A 12,047-nucleotide genomic window follows, 5' to 3' on the forward strand; every position below is an offset into this window, starting at 1 on the left:
TGGGTGGTGGTAATGCTTTTTGCATTAATGATGATGATGGCCCATTTCACTTAAAGGGCTGGAAAGAATGTTTGCACAACGCTATGTGTGAGAGTAGTCAAGCACGTGTTGCATGATGCAAATGCATCTGAGTAGAACAAGAGTCTACAGTCATGCTAGCTACTTTGTGAGGCTTTACTTAGGCACAGTGTTAGCATGCTAACATGCAGATGTTTAAGCAGGCGATTGTCATCATGTTCACCAGCTTAGTATAGCGTGTCAGCATGCTAACATTTGCTAATTGGCATAAAACAGAAAGTACAGCTGAGGCTGATTGGATTTTTTTGTGTTTTGCAGCTGTTTGGTCTAAGTATTGGATAGATTCAAGTTTTGACACTTGAAGAAAGATCAGGGGATCACCAGAGTCTTTAGGATACATCCTCTGGGGACCACGAATATCTGTGCAAAATTTCATTGCAAGCCATCCCAAAGCTGTTGAGATATTTCAGTCCAAAGCTAAGTGGTTGAGCAACTGACAGGCCGACATTGCCTCTACCATGACTAACCAACTTTGTCATCATGCCTTTTTACTGTGCAAGAGGCTGATCAAATAAAAAACAAACACTCCAGTATCTATTCCTGCATTTGGTCTATCAAATAAAGGCCCAAACATACACACAGTACATACTGTCTGGCCACGGCGCGGGAGTGATGGTGAATGTTACTGTTAACCATAGTGACAAAGCAGACAGAGATAACAGAAGAAGATGCTACCGGGTGCCAATATAGCGTGTTTACCATGTAAACTGGTAAACCTAATCCCAAGCATGGTTTCAATTTCACCTGCAGGCTAATCAGAAATGAAACCACTCTTTTCACAGGTGGTGGCAACAACTCCCTCAGCTGTGCTATCATTATGTTGTATAACAGAAAGAGACTTCTGTTCTTAAGGCCACATCTTCATAGAAATCTTACCAAACAGCACATGTGTGGTCTGTTGTATAACAAATGGGAATCAGTCAACCATTATCAGTCATCATATTAGATGGAAGATTTGGATGTGTGTGGTTTGTGACAATAGGGAAGTGATGCCAGCTAATTATACACGCATTGAGCTAACCCAGCCACCTGTTACTTTCATCTTATTACCTAAAAACTGATCATCAATGTTTCACTTATTTCAGTGCTCAACGGGACTCATAGCAGGACCTCTTTTCAATCTCTCATGTGAACAATGTTCTTCCAATGGGTAAGTATCAGTTATCTTTGTTGATGTATTGGACAGTATCAGAATTGGATTAATATGTTGTGACATGGCATTTTAAATTTGATCAGACAGGCTGCCAACCACAAGAAGTAAAAAATAAAATGTTGGTAGCAATTCCTGGTTGTATTATGAAGTAAAATATGCTGTACATCTCTTGCTGTCATTTTCAGTACTTCAAAAATAACACTGCATGTCTTGCTGAATGCTTGGCAAGTGTAGTATGAGTGTTTTTCTTAGTAACATAACTGTATTATTAATTTTCCACCTGCACACATTTCTCAGAGAACCATTTCTGTTTCTGTACAGATGTGTGTGGCCCTGCTGGCCCTGTGGTGCTGTCTCTGCATATCAACAGCTACCGTTTCTTACCCCAAAACTCTGCCATGTGATGTTAGTGACCTCAACGGGAGTGCAGTGATAGTGGACTGTACCGAGAGAAGCCTCAAAGAAATCCCTGGTGGCATCCCCAGAGAGACTACTAATCTGACGCTCACCATCAATCATATTCCTGGATTAAACTCCTCCTCCTTCCACGGCCTGGAGAACTTGACTGAAATTGACATGAGGTGCAACTGTGTGCCCATCAAAATTGGCCCCAAGGACCACGTGTGCACTAAGAGTGTGACAATAAAGGAAAACACCTTTACCAGTCTGAGGAGTCTGCGCGCACTGTATCTGGATGGCAATCAGCTCTCTAGTATACCCAAAGGCCTGCCTTCAAATCTGGTCCTGCTGAGTTTGGAAGTGAATAACATTTGTACAATTTTTAAAGCAAACCTCTCTGAGCTCAGGAATGTTGAGGCACTTTACCTTGGTCAAAACTGCTATTATCGTAACCCCTGTAATAAGTCCTATGAAATAGAGAACGGTACATTTTCACACCTTTACAATTTAACATTGTTATCTCTTAAATCAAATAACTTATCTTTTATTCCGCCTCAACTACCCACAAGTCTGAAGGAGTTGTATCTCTACAACAATAACATTCAAAAAGTAACTGATGAGGATTTCAAAAACTTAACTAACCTTGAGATTCTAGATATTAGTGGAAACTGTCCTCGATGTTACAATGCCCCTTTCCCATGTAACCCATGCCCAAATAATTCACCACTAAAAATCAGTGAAGCCGCTTTTAAAATGTTAGCAAAGCTTAGGACGCTCCGCTTGCACAGCAACTCTCTGAGATGTGTGTCATCTGAGTGGTTTACCAACACAACAGAGCTGAGAGTGCTTGATCTCTCATCAAACTTTTTGGGAAAAGAAATAGGAACCACCAGCTTCCCACTTTTCCTGGGCAAACTGGAAGAACTGGACCTTTCGTTTAACTATGAGCTTCAGGAGTATCCTCGGACACTGATACTTAATCGTAGTTTCTCCAACCTCAGATCCCTTAAAATTCTCAGACTGAAGGGTTTTGTGTTTCAGGAGCTAAAACCAGGGAGTATTGCTCCTTTAAAACCTCTCGCACACCTGGAGGTTCTAGATCTGGGTACAAACTTCATTAAAATAACAAACCTTAGTATTCTGATGGAATTAAAAAGCTTTAAAATAATTAGTCTGTCAGACAACAAGATATCTTCCCCCTCTGAAGGCCAAGATGCTGTTGGTTTCTCAGGAGCAGAGCCCTTGAACTGGTCTCCAATGTCAGCTGCTGCTGAGTACCAAAGTAAGGAAGTGAGAGAGATTCATTACTTCAGATATGATGAATATGCACGCAGCTGCAAACACAAAGACAAAGAACTTGGAGTTGTTACATCCTTTGTCAAAAGACAATGCAGTCACTTTGGCAAAACCCTGGATGTGAGTAGAAACAACATATTCTTCTTGCATTCGAGATTTTTGAATCTCGGAGAGCTGAGATGTCTCAATCTTTCTGGAAATTTAATGAGCCAAAGTCTGAATGGTTCTGAATTTACCTATCTGACTAATTTAAAATATCTGGACTTCTCATGGAATCGCCTGGACTTGCTCTACTCCACTGCATTTCAAGAGCTGAAAAGTCTGGTCGTCCTGGATATAAGTAACAACAATCATTACTTTGAATCTGAGGGTTTGACTCATATGCTTAATTTCACTAGAAATTTAAAGAATCTCAAGATATTGCTGATGAATCACAACAAGATCTCTACTTCCACTAACACAGAGCTGGAGAGTCAATCACTTGAGAGGTTAGAGTTCAGAGATAACCGGTTAGATATACTGTGGAGAGATGGGGACAAAAGATATTACAATTATTTCAAGAAATTACTTAATCTGACTGTCCTCGACATCTCTCAAAACAACCTCAATTTCATTCCAGAAGAAGTGTTCAGCAGTCTGCCAGACAACCTGGCAGAGCTCCACATCAAAAACAACAAACTAAAATTGTTTAAATGGGAGAAACTACAACTAATCCATTCATTGAAAGTATTAGATCTCAGTGGAAACAGTTTAACTACTGTTCCACACATGCTGTCAGACTGTAGCAAATCTCTGGAGAAACTCATTTTACATAAAAACCAAATCCTAAAACTTGAGCAAGATTTCCTAAAGGGTGCCTACAATTTAAAATATCTGGATCTTAGTTTTAATTACATAAGGCACATTGAACAATCCAACTTTCCAGATGATGTTGTTAATCAGATGGACAAGCTGCTTCTGCACAACAACAGATTCTCCTGCACTTGCAATGCCACTTGGTTTGTGACATGGCTCAACAGGACCACAGTGACCATCCCCAGATTGGCCACAGACGTGACCTGTGCCGCACCAGGGGCACAAATAGGTAATCCTGTAATCTCAGTGGACCTGCTGGCCTGCCAGCACCACTACCTGACAATCATCCTCTACATCCTCATGACTTCCCTCGTCATCAGCTTCCTCACCGTGTCAATCTCCAGCCACCTCTTCCTGTGGGACGTCTGGTACATCTACCACTTCTGCAGGGCCAAGCTCAAAAACTACAGCCGTCTGTACTCCCAGAGCTCTGTCTATGATGCCTTCGTCATATACGACAAGGAGGATCCTGCCGTGTCAGAGTGGGTGATGAACGAAATGTGCGTTCATCTGGAGGACCGCGGAGACCACTGCCTTACACTGTGCCTGGAGGAACGGGACTGGATCCCTGGATGTCCTCTGATCGACAACCTCTCCCAGAGCATCCACAGGAGCAAGAGGACCCTGTTCATTCTCACCAACAAATACATTAAAAGCGGCAACTTCAAGACAGCTTTCTACATCGCCAACCAGAGGCTAATGGATGAAAAAAATGATGTTATCGTCCTGATCTTCCTGGAGAAAGTACCTTGCAACTCAAAGTACCTGAGACTGCGCAAGAGACTGTATAAGCGGTCTGTGCTTGAGTGGCCAACAAACCCTCAAGCCCAGCCATACTTCTGGTTCAGCCTGAGAAGTGTACTGGCGACTGAAAGTCACAAACAATACAACAATCTCTTCAAAGAGACACTGTAAATATAACAATATACTGTAATACTATAAAATAATGTACTCCTGTGTATGAGTTACAATGTGTGAATATTTCACCATTTAAATGTAAGCAAAAGAAAATTATGTAATATTAATGATTAAATAATGTGCAAATTTTAAATTCTGTTTACTGGAACTGGCTGACACTCCACAAATGATTAATATTTCCATTCTCTACATTCTCAGATAACAATGAAACTGCCAACATATCATGAAACAGGGAAATGAAACACGTACTTCCTCATTTCTCATGGTACTTCTGTCTGAGTCGTTGTGCGGGCTATCCAATTTGTTGGGTTTGACTTCAGTAACAGGGAGATTTGTTTTTCTGTTTGTTTGTTTTTTTATGTATATTGCATATTAGAAATAAAAAAAACAAATTAAGTAGGCTTTGACCTGTGATGAGTTGAGTGCACACGACGCAGGCACAGTTTTTTAAAAAATAGTTCATGTCATCTGAAAGACTATAAAGTACCAGATCTGAGGGATCAATACAATACATGCACAATGGTGAGTTTTATCAATAGCTTCTCTATATTTTTTAAACTTTGCTCACTATAAAGCGGAAAATAGATTTACATACTTCCGTTTTATTCATCAGACTTATTAGTCAACAGTAGTCATTGAGTTACTTGTTACCTGTGTGTGCTATAATTGAGTGTTTCAATATAATGATTTTGTGCTTCTGTGATTTTGTGCTAAGAACTTTATAACATCTGATAATACTTTGACTAACTCTGTGTGAATGTATTTGACCATTCATTTTGTCTGGCTATTCATATTATTAATTGAAAACTGTTTTGTATTTTTGATGAAAGAGTGTTCTATAATAATTACAGCACATTAAAGTTTCCTCACAAGTGTGTGGGAGAGAAAATGATACCATATCTTTCATTTTTTACTCTTACCTTTGATTTTTAGAGAGCAACAGTTAGACCCTGTTAGCAGTCACAAGATATTTAGAATATTTCAATTTGATATTTCACTCGCTGTTAACACCAAACAGCTTCAATGAAGAGCTGAAACAAGTCAATACAGAATATATATGGGGTGCTATCTCTAAGTGTCAAATTAAATAATTTTAACAACCTTAGAACTACTCATGAGTGAATAAAAGGGAAACAGGATGTTGAAGTATGACTATGAATATGACTATAATAAAAAAATACCTGTGCTTAGTTCAGTGCACTCAGGTGTTTTGCTGTTAGTCTTACTTGGTATGACTAGTAGTTTATGGTGGCTAATGTTAACAGATATTGTTGCAGTATCTTTTACAATTTACCATTATCTCCATTACTACCATTGATGTAACTTATAACTCTGACAAAATACCAAGAGCAGCTATTGGAGTGAGGGTTATTTCACTTACAAACTACTGCCACCTGATGGATACTGGTGGAACCATCAAGTTTTCAAAACTGGATCCGTTCACAATTTTTGAAGTCTGCCTTAAATAGTCAAATGTATATGACCATTGAACCTGGTTTTGTTTGCTGTAATCATACCACCTGATCAGACTGTAACTTTGGAAGATATCCATCTCATATGACTGGATTTCGTCTCCATCACTTTTGTTGGAAGTGCATTAGGAAGAGATCTCTTAATGTCCAGTATGCAGGAGGGATGATTACAGAAACTGCTTCAAGGCCCATATCAGCACCTGATTATTGTTTTAAGACAAGTAAAAATGTGAACCTATCCTTTAACATAACACAAAATTTAGGATAACTGTATTACAAGTTACTTCATTTGACTAATTCTGTTGTTTATCTGCAGGATGTCACATCTTGGATGCACTTGCTGCTGTTCTGCCTACATTGCCATTATGAGATCCAACCTGCCGCATGTAAACCTGTGTGGATGTTACCACAGTTCCCTTGTGATGTCAAGGCCTGCAATACCTCTGAGGTCGTATTTGACTGTAAAGGGCGCCATCTGCATGCAGTACCTGATAAGATAGCTAGTAATGCAACTGAGCTGGACTTATCAGAAAATTACATTAAGAATATTTCAGTGAATTCATTTTCAAAGCTGCTGAATCTGACTAAACTCGATCTCAAATGGGCAAACAAGAAAGAAGGACTGATCATTGCTGCGAATACTTTCAAAAATCTGACACAGCTGAATCATCTGATACTGACTGGCAACTGTCTGACACAAATTCCCAGCAATCTCCCTCTCAGTGTGGAAATCCTTGAGCTGAACACAAACAACATTACATTGTTGGATAACAGGAGCGTTGCTGGCTTAACAAATGTGACACAACTGTGGTTATCCAAAAACTGCTACTATTGGAATCCTTGTGGTAAATCTGTGACTATTACAGAGGGTATTTTTGCAGTTATGACCAAACTGCAGGTTTTGGATTTGTCCTTTAACAACTTAACTCACGTTCCCAAAGGATTACCTCCATCATTAAGAAGCTTAAAGCTGGGTTCTAACCAAATACAGTACATATCTGAATTTGATTTTTTTGGGCTATATAATTTAAAAACCCTAAAAATTCAAGGGAACTGTCCAAGATGTCAAACGGCTCCATATCCCTGTGTCTCTTGCCCAAACATTTCACTTGGTATCCATCCTCATGCATTTCACAATCTAACAGAGCTTGAGACACTACACCTGGGAGGAAACTCCCTGGATCATGTGAAACCTTCCTGGTTTGCAAGGATGAAGAAGCTTAAAAAATTGTACCTGTCATTCAACTTCTTGCTAAAAGAAATTACTGAGGAGGCAACATTTCTAAGATACCTTAACCGGCTAGAAAAATTGGATCTCTCTTTCAACTTTGCTAACAGACTCTACCCTACAACATTAAATCTTTCACAAGAGTTTTCAAATCTCGCGTCACTGAGAACTTTGCATTTGGAGGGTTTGGTCTTCCAGAATATTGGACGGGATACACTCAGACCTCTGTACGAGGTAAAAAATCTGTCTGCACTGAACTTAGGGACGAACTTTATTATTCAGTCCGATTCCACCATATTCAGCAAATTCACCCATCTGAAAATGATATACCTCGCAGAAAACAGGCTGCATCCCATTCCAGTGGAACAACCCCCATCTCCAAGTGACGGATACAATCAGAGGCCAGACCTTTCTATTTCACCTTTGAGGAAACCCCAACCTAAAGACTTTGCTTTTGAGATATCACACAGCCTTATCAAGGAAGAGTGCTTTGAATTGGGTCGAGTGCTAATCCTCAGCTCAAATAATCTGTTCTTCATTTCCCCAGAGCAATTTAACGGCTATGGAGATATTGCATGCCTCAACCTCTCAAGAAATGGCTTTTCAGCAGCACTTAATGGCACAGAGTTCTCTTTGCTCCCTAATCTGACATACCTGGACCTGTCATTCAATAGGATTGATCTGGCCTATGACAACGCCTTCAAAGAACTAAAGAAACTACAAGTACTAGACCTCAGTTACAACGAGCACTACTTTAAAGCATATGGTATAACGCATAATTTAAATTTTACAAAAAATCTGCCTGTTCTGAGGGTGCTGAATATGAGTCATAATGCCATTTCCACACTGACAACAAAACAGATGTACAGCGAATCATTATCAGAACTGCAGTTTACAGATAATAATCTTGGGACTCTTTGGAAAGAAAGGGATGGCTCATACAAAATGCTTTTCACTAATCTCATTAATTTGACCATTTTAGATATATCCCAAAACCACATTGCAAAGATTCCTGTTGATGTTTATAAATATTTGCCACGTAACCTCACCAAACTACGTATAAGCCATAACGGGCTTGCTGACTTTAGATGGGACTCGCTGAGGTATTTCCATCAACTTCAAATTTTAGACCTGAGCTTCAATTCTTTATCTGACGTGACAGGTATAAACTCAAACATCACTCAGACTTTGACTTTTCTTGACCTGAATCACAACCGTATTTTCCAGTTGGACAATGGATTTATAAAGGGTCCCAAAAGCCTTAAGACTCTTAGCCTTAGCAACAACAAACTGACCACCATCAATCAATCCACCTTCCAGTCCAGACCTGATAATCAGATTCAGACTTTGTTCTTGCAGGGAAACCCATTCCAGTGTACCTGTGATTTATTAGATTTCATTCTATGGATTGAAAAAAGTGAAGTAAATATCCCGAGACTGACCACTATGGTGACATGTCACACACCAGCAAACCAGAAGGGTCAAGCACTGATATACTTTGACATTAACCAGTGTGTAAATGACAGTCAAGCATTCCTGGTCTACATTGTCACAACTTCCTTCATTATTGCTTTTATGATTGTGGCAACTGTTGCTCACTTATTTTACTGGGACGCTTCCTATGTAATTCACTATATGAAAGCTAAGTTGAAGGGATACAGATCCTTGAGCTCACCAGACAGCGTTTATGATGTCTTTGTGACTTATGACACCAGAGATCCACATGTCTCTGAGTGGGTGATGAGAAATCTGCGGTTGAAACTGGAGGATGAAGGGGAGAAGCATCTTCCTTTGTGTCTGGAGGAGAGGGATTGGCCCCCAGGAGTCCCACTGGTGGAGAACCTCACTCAGAGCATCCGATACAGTCGCAAGACCCTTTTTGTCTTAACTGAGGACTATGTTAAGACTGGGGTTTTCAAGCTGGCAATGTATCTAGCTCACCAAAGACTTCTGGATGAAAATTTGGATGTGATTGTGCTGCTGATGCTGGAGCCTGTTCTGCAGCACTCTCACTTCCTGCGCCTGAGGAGGAGGCTGTGTGGGAAAAGTGTTGTAGAGTGGCCGAGAACAGCAGCGGCAGAGCCCTGGTTTTGGCAAAACCTTAGAAATGTTGTCAGAGTAGACAATCAGGTGATATACAACAAGACTTATTCAAAGTACTTCTCCAGCAGGTGAAGCAAGATAAAGATCAGCGATGACTGTCTGGGAGTAATCTGTGAATTTATTATATGGACAATGTTATGTTTTGGAAACATTGTTCTATAGAAATAAGTTTGTTCCTTCACAACTTTTATCAATAACTTTATGGCTGGGACTTAATATAAGACAACTAACGAGAGTTTTGCTGGTACAGATACAATGACAGATTACTGAATCTCTTGTAATTTGTGTGCAGAATAAATAAATAAATCCATTTCAATTATGTGCCATTTTGTAGAAGCAAATGTTTCAATCTGTTTTCTGGTCTCCGTCTAACCTAGAAAGTATTTTTGTCGTCAACATACAAAAGGGAAATTGACTGTATGAACAGAATGCACTGTAGGTTACTTCAATGCAAGCGTTTGCTGCTAGTTTAAAGACTATACTAATTTATTTCTTAATAAAAATGAAACTGGCAAGATTTACACATTCTTAATTTTCCACAGTCTTACAGAAATCCTGTATCCACGTTGCACGTTTGCCTACAGCTTCCTGCAGGTCCAATCTCTAACCTCTAAGTGAGTTTTCTATTGCATTGCATCCTGGTTATTACTTCAGTTGCCCACGTGGTGTCGCCACTGATACAGTTTTAATAGGGCACTGTGTGCAAGTTAAACCTAAACTTATTTTCCAACTCATTAACCACTTTGTAGCCTACATTTTGTTCGCTATGTGGCAAGTACAGGCATCTGGAAGCGGTGTAATGATATCCAAGCCTTCTCTCGGGAGAGGAGAAGCTTACTAGACTGATTTAACTCACCTAATCCGACACAGCTGGTCGCTGCTGACTAAACGCAGTTATTTTGGCTCAAATAAATGCCCAGACTCGCAATGCAGTAAATGTACATCCAAGGGTCGATCGCTTTTAGATTGTTTTTCGATTTTATCACTCTAAAACCAAAAACACGTTGGTACAAAAGCAGCGTTTAGACACAGTGGGCGTGACGTCAGGGGATTATTTGCATACTGCGCAGTATTTATAGTGTGATTGACGCTAGAGACATCACTCTGCCGCTGCGCCAACTAGACCTCCGTCCTGTCATTTCTCTGACCAAAAACAAAACCCTGGTGAGTGTGTATGTATGTGTGTGTCTCCGTGTCTGTTTAATCACATTGCGAGTGTATTTCGAGCCTGCTTTTAATTTAGCCTGGCTGTTGAATGATTTAGTCACGGTTCAGCGAGTTTTATTACATTTCTCCTCATCGTCTCACGTTGTCCTGGCTCAGCATCAAACGGTGTCAGCTGCGCAATAGTTGGGAATAAATGAGGAAAGACCGACACAAGAGCGTCACATTGTTGCTTTGTTGTGTGGTCTGTCACTTAACTGCATCAGTTTTTACTCGGCGTGTTTAATTTAATATAAAGTACGTGTTCCGCCTGTAATCTCAGGTTCATTGTTCTGAGGGGGATAAGTTAAACCCGGTCTGCTTGTCTAGGTGGCTTGAAAGGGCGGTGGTCCCTCAGCTGCACATACTGACTAACGAAGCGTTTCCCAAATCGGGCGATTTTTTTTTTGTGTGCCTAAATTTCAGTCTTTCTCGGCCCTAATAATTTTACATTTTGTAAATAGCCTGACAGGTTCTTAATTTAGACTCTTAATTTGTCCTATGTGCTCAGTGTGTTAATTGAACTCTATTAAAAGATGAACATAATTAACAAAAGTCTGATTTCTTGTCTGTTCAGAGCCTCTGGAAACATGGCTGACAAACCTGATGTCACAGAAGTCACAACCTTTGACAAGACCAAGCTGAAGAAGACAGAGACTCAAGAGAAAAACACATTGCCAACCAAAGAGAGTATGTGCTTTTCCCAATTGACTTAATCCAGAGCATTTTGTAGCTATGGTGGACAACCCTTAGAATTAATGACGGAAACTTTCTTCTTCCTCTTGCAGCCATTGAACAGGAGAAGACGGAGTCATCATGAAGACTGGTCCTCTTGTGCACTGTACATTCCACAAGCCTTGCCGTTTTTTTTTTTTTTTTTTTTTTTTTTTTTTTTTTCTTCAACCTTTTCAACATGTATTCCAAGCTGCAGAACTTACTAATTGACAAAACGTTGGCTGTGCAACCACACACCACTCACTTGCCTAGATGTCCCTCTGGTACAGTGAGGAAGTGTGGCTCAGTGTCGGTATGAGTTCCTGGTCACCCGTTTTACTGTGGCTGAATCTCAAGGTGTGTCATTCAACAACTGTGGGACCTACATTTCATGATTAGTAGTCCTGCTCTGGCCACCTGTGAATGCTCACAAAGCAAGCTGTGTTTCTTTTTGTAAAAATCTGGAATGCACAAGTTTGTTAAATATGCAAAATAAAAAATGTAAACTGACTTATGTGTCCTTGTTTATTCTATGCTGCAGGCTCTTGATACCAAAAAAGCTTGGATTTTTTTTTAAATAAAATATATTCCTATTTGTACATAAAATCCCCAACTGTGAGCCCTACAA

The 12,047-nt window shown here is 40.0% G+C and overlaps 3 protein-coding genes across 3 annotated transcripts; all 3 read left to right on the plus strand.

Annotated features, from left to right (window-relative positions):
- The first annotated feature begins 1,552 nt into the window (after nt 1-1,552).
- On the plus strand, nt 1,553-4,713 carry LOC111218812 (toll-like receptor 7). Its single transcript, XM_022741289.1, has one exon. It carries the CDS (start codon nt 1,553-1,555, stop codon nt 4,694-4,696), a length of 3,144 nt encoding a protein of 1,047 aa, XP_022597010.1. The 3' UTR covers nt 4,697-4,713.
- A 49-nt stretch (nt 4,714-4,762) lies between these two features.
- Nucleotides 4,763-9,953, plus strand: LOC111218814 (toll-like receptor 8). The gene is made up of 2 exons (XM_022741290.1): nt 4,763-5,221; nt 6,488-9,953. The coding sequence occupies exons 1-2, from the start codon at nt 5,219-5,221 to the stop codon at nt 9,572-9,574; spliced, it is 3,090 nt and encodes a 1,029-aa protein (XP_022597011.1). The 5' UTR covers nt 4,763-5,218; the 3' UTR covers nt 9,575-9,953.
- Nucleotides 9,954-10,562: 609 nt separating this feature from the next.
- On the plus strand, nt 10,563-11,697 carry tmsb4x (thymosin beta 4, X-linked). Its single transcript, XM_022741291.1, has 3 exons — nt 10,563-10,666; nt 11,283-11,395; nt 11,494-11,697. The coding sequence occupies exons 2-3, from the start codon at nt 11,296-11,298 to the stop codon at nt 11,523-11,525; spliced, it is 132 nt and encodes a 43-aa protein (XP_022597012.1). The 5' UTR covers nt 10,563-10,666; nt 11,283-11,295; the 3' UTR covers nt 11,526-11,697.
- Nucleotides 11,698-12,047: the final 350 nt, after the last annotated feature.

Source organism: Seriola dumerili, unplaced genomic scaffold (genome assembly GCF_002260705.1).
Source record: "Seriola dumerili isolate Sdu_G_001 unplaced genomic scaffold, Sdu_1.0 BDQW01000052.1, whole genome shotgun sequence".
Taxonomy (NCBI): domain Eukaryota; kingdom Metazoa; phylum Chordata; class Actinopteri; order Carangiformes; family Carangidae; genus Seriola; species Seriola dumerili.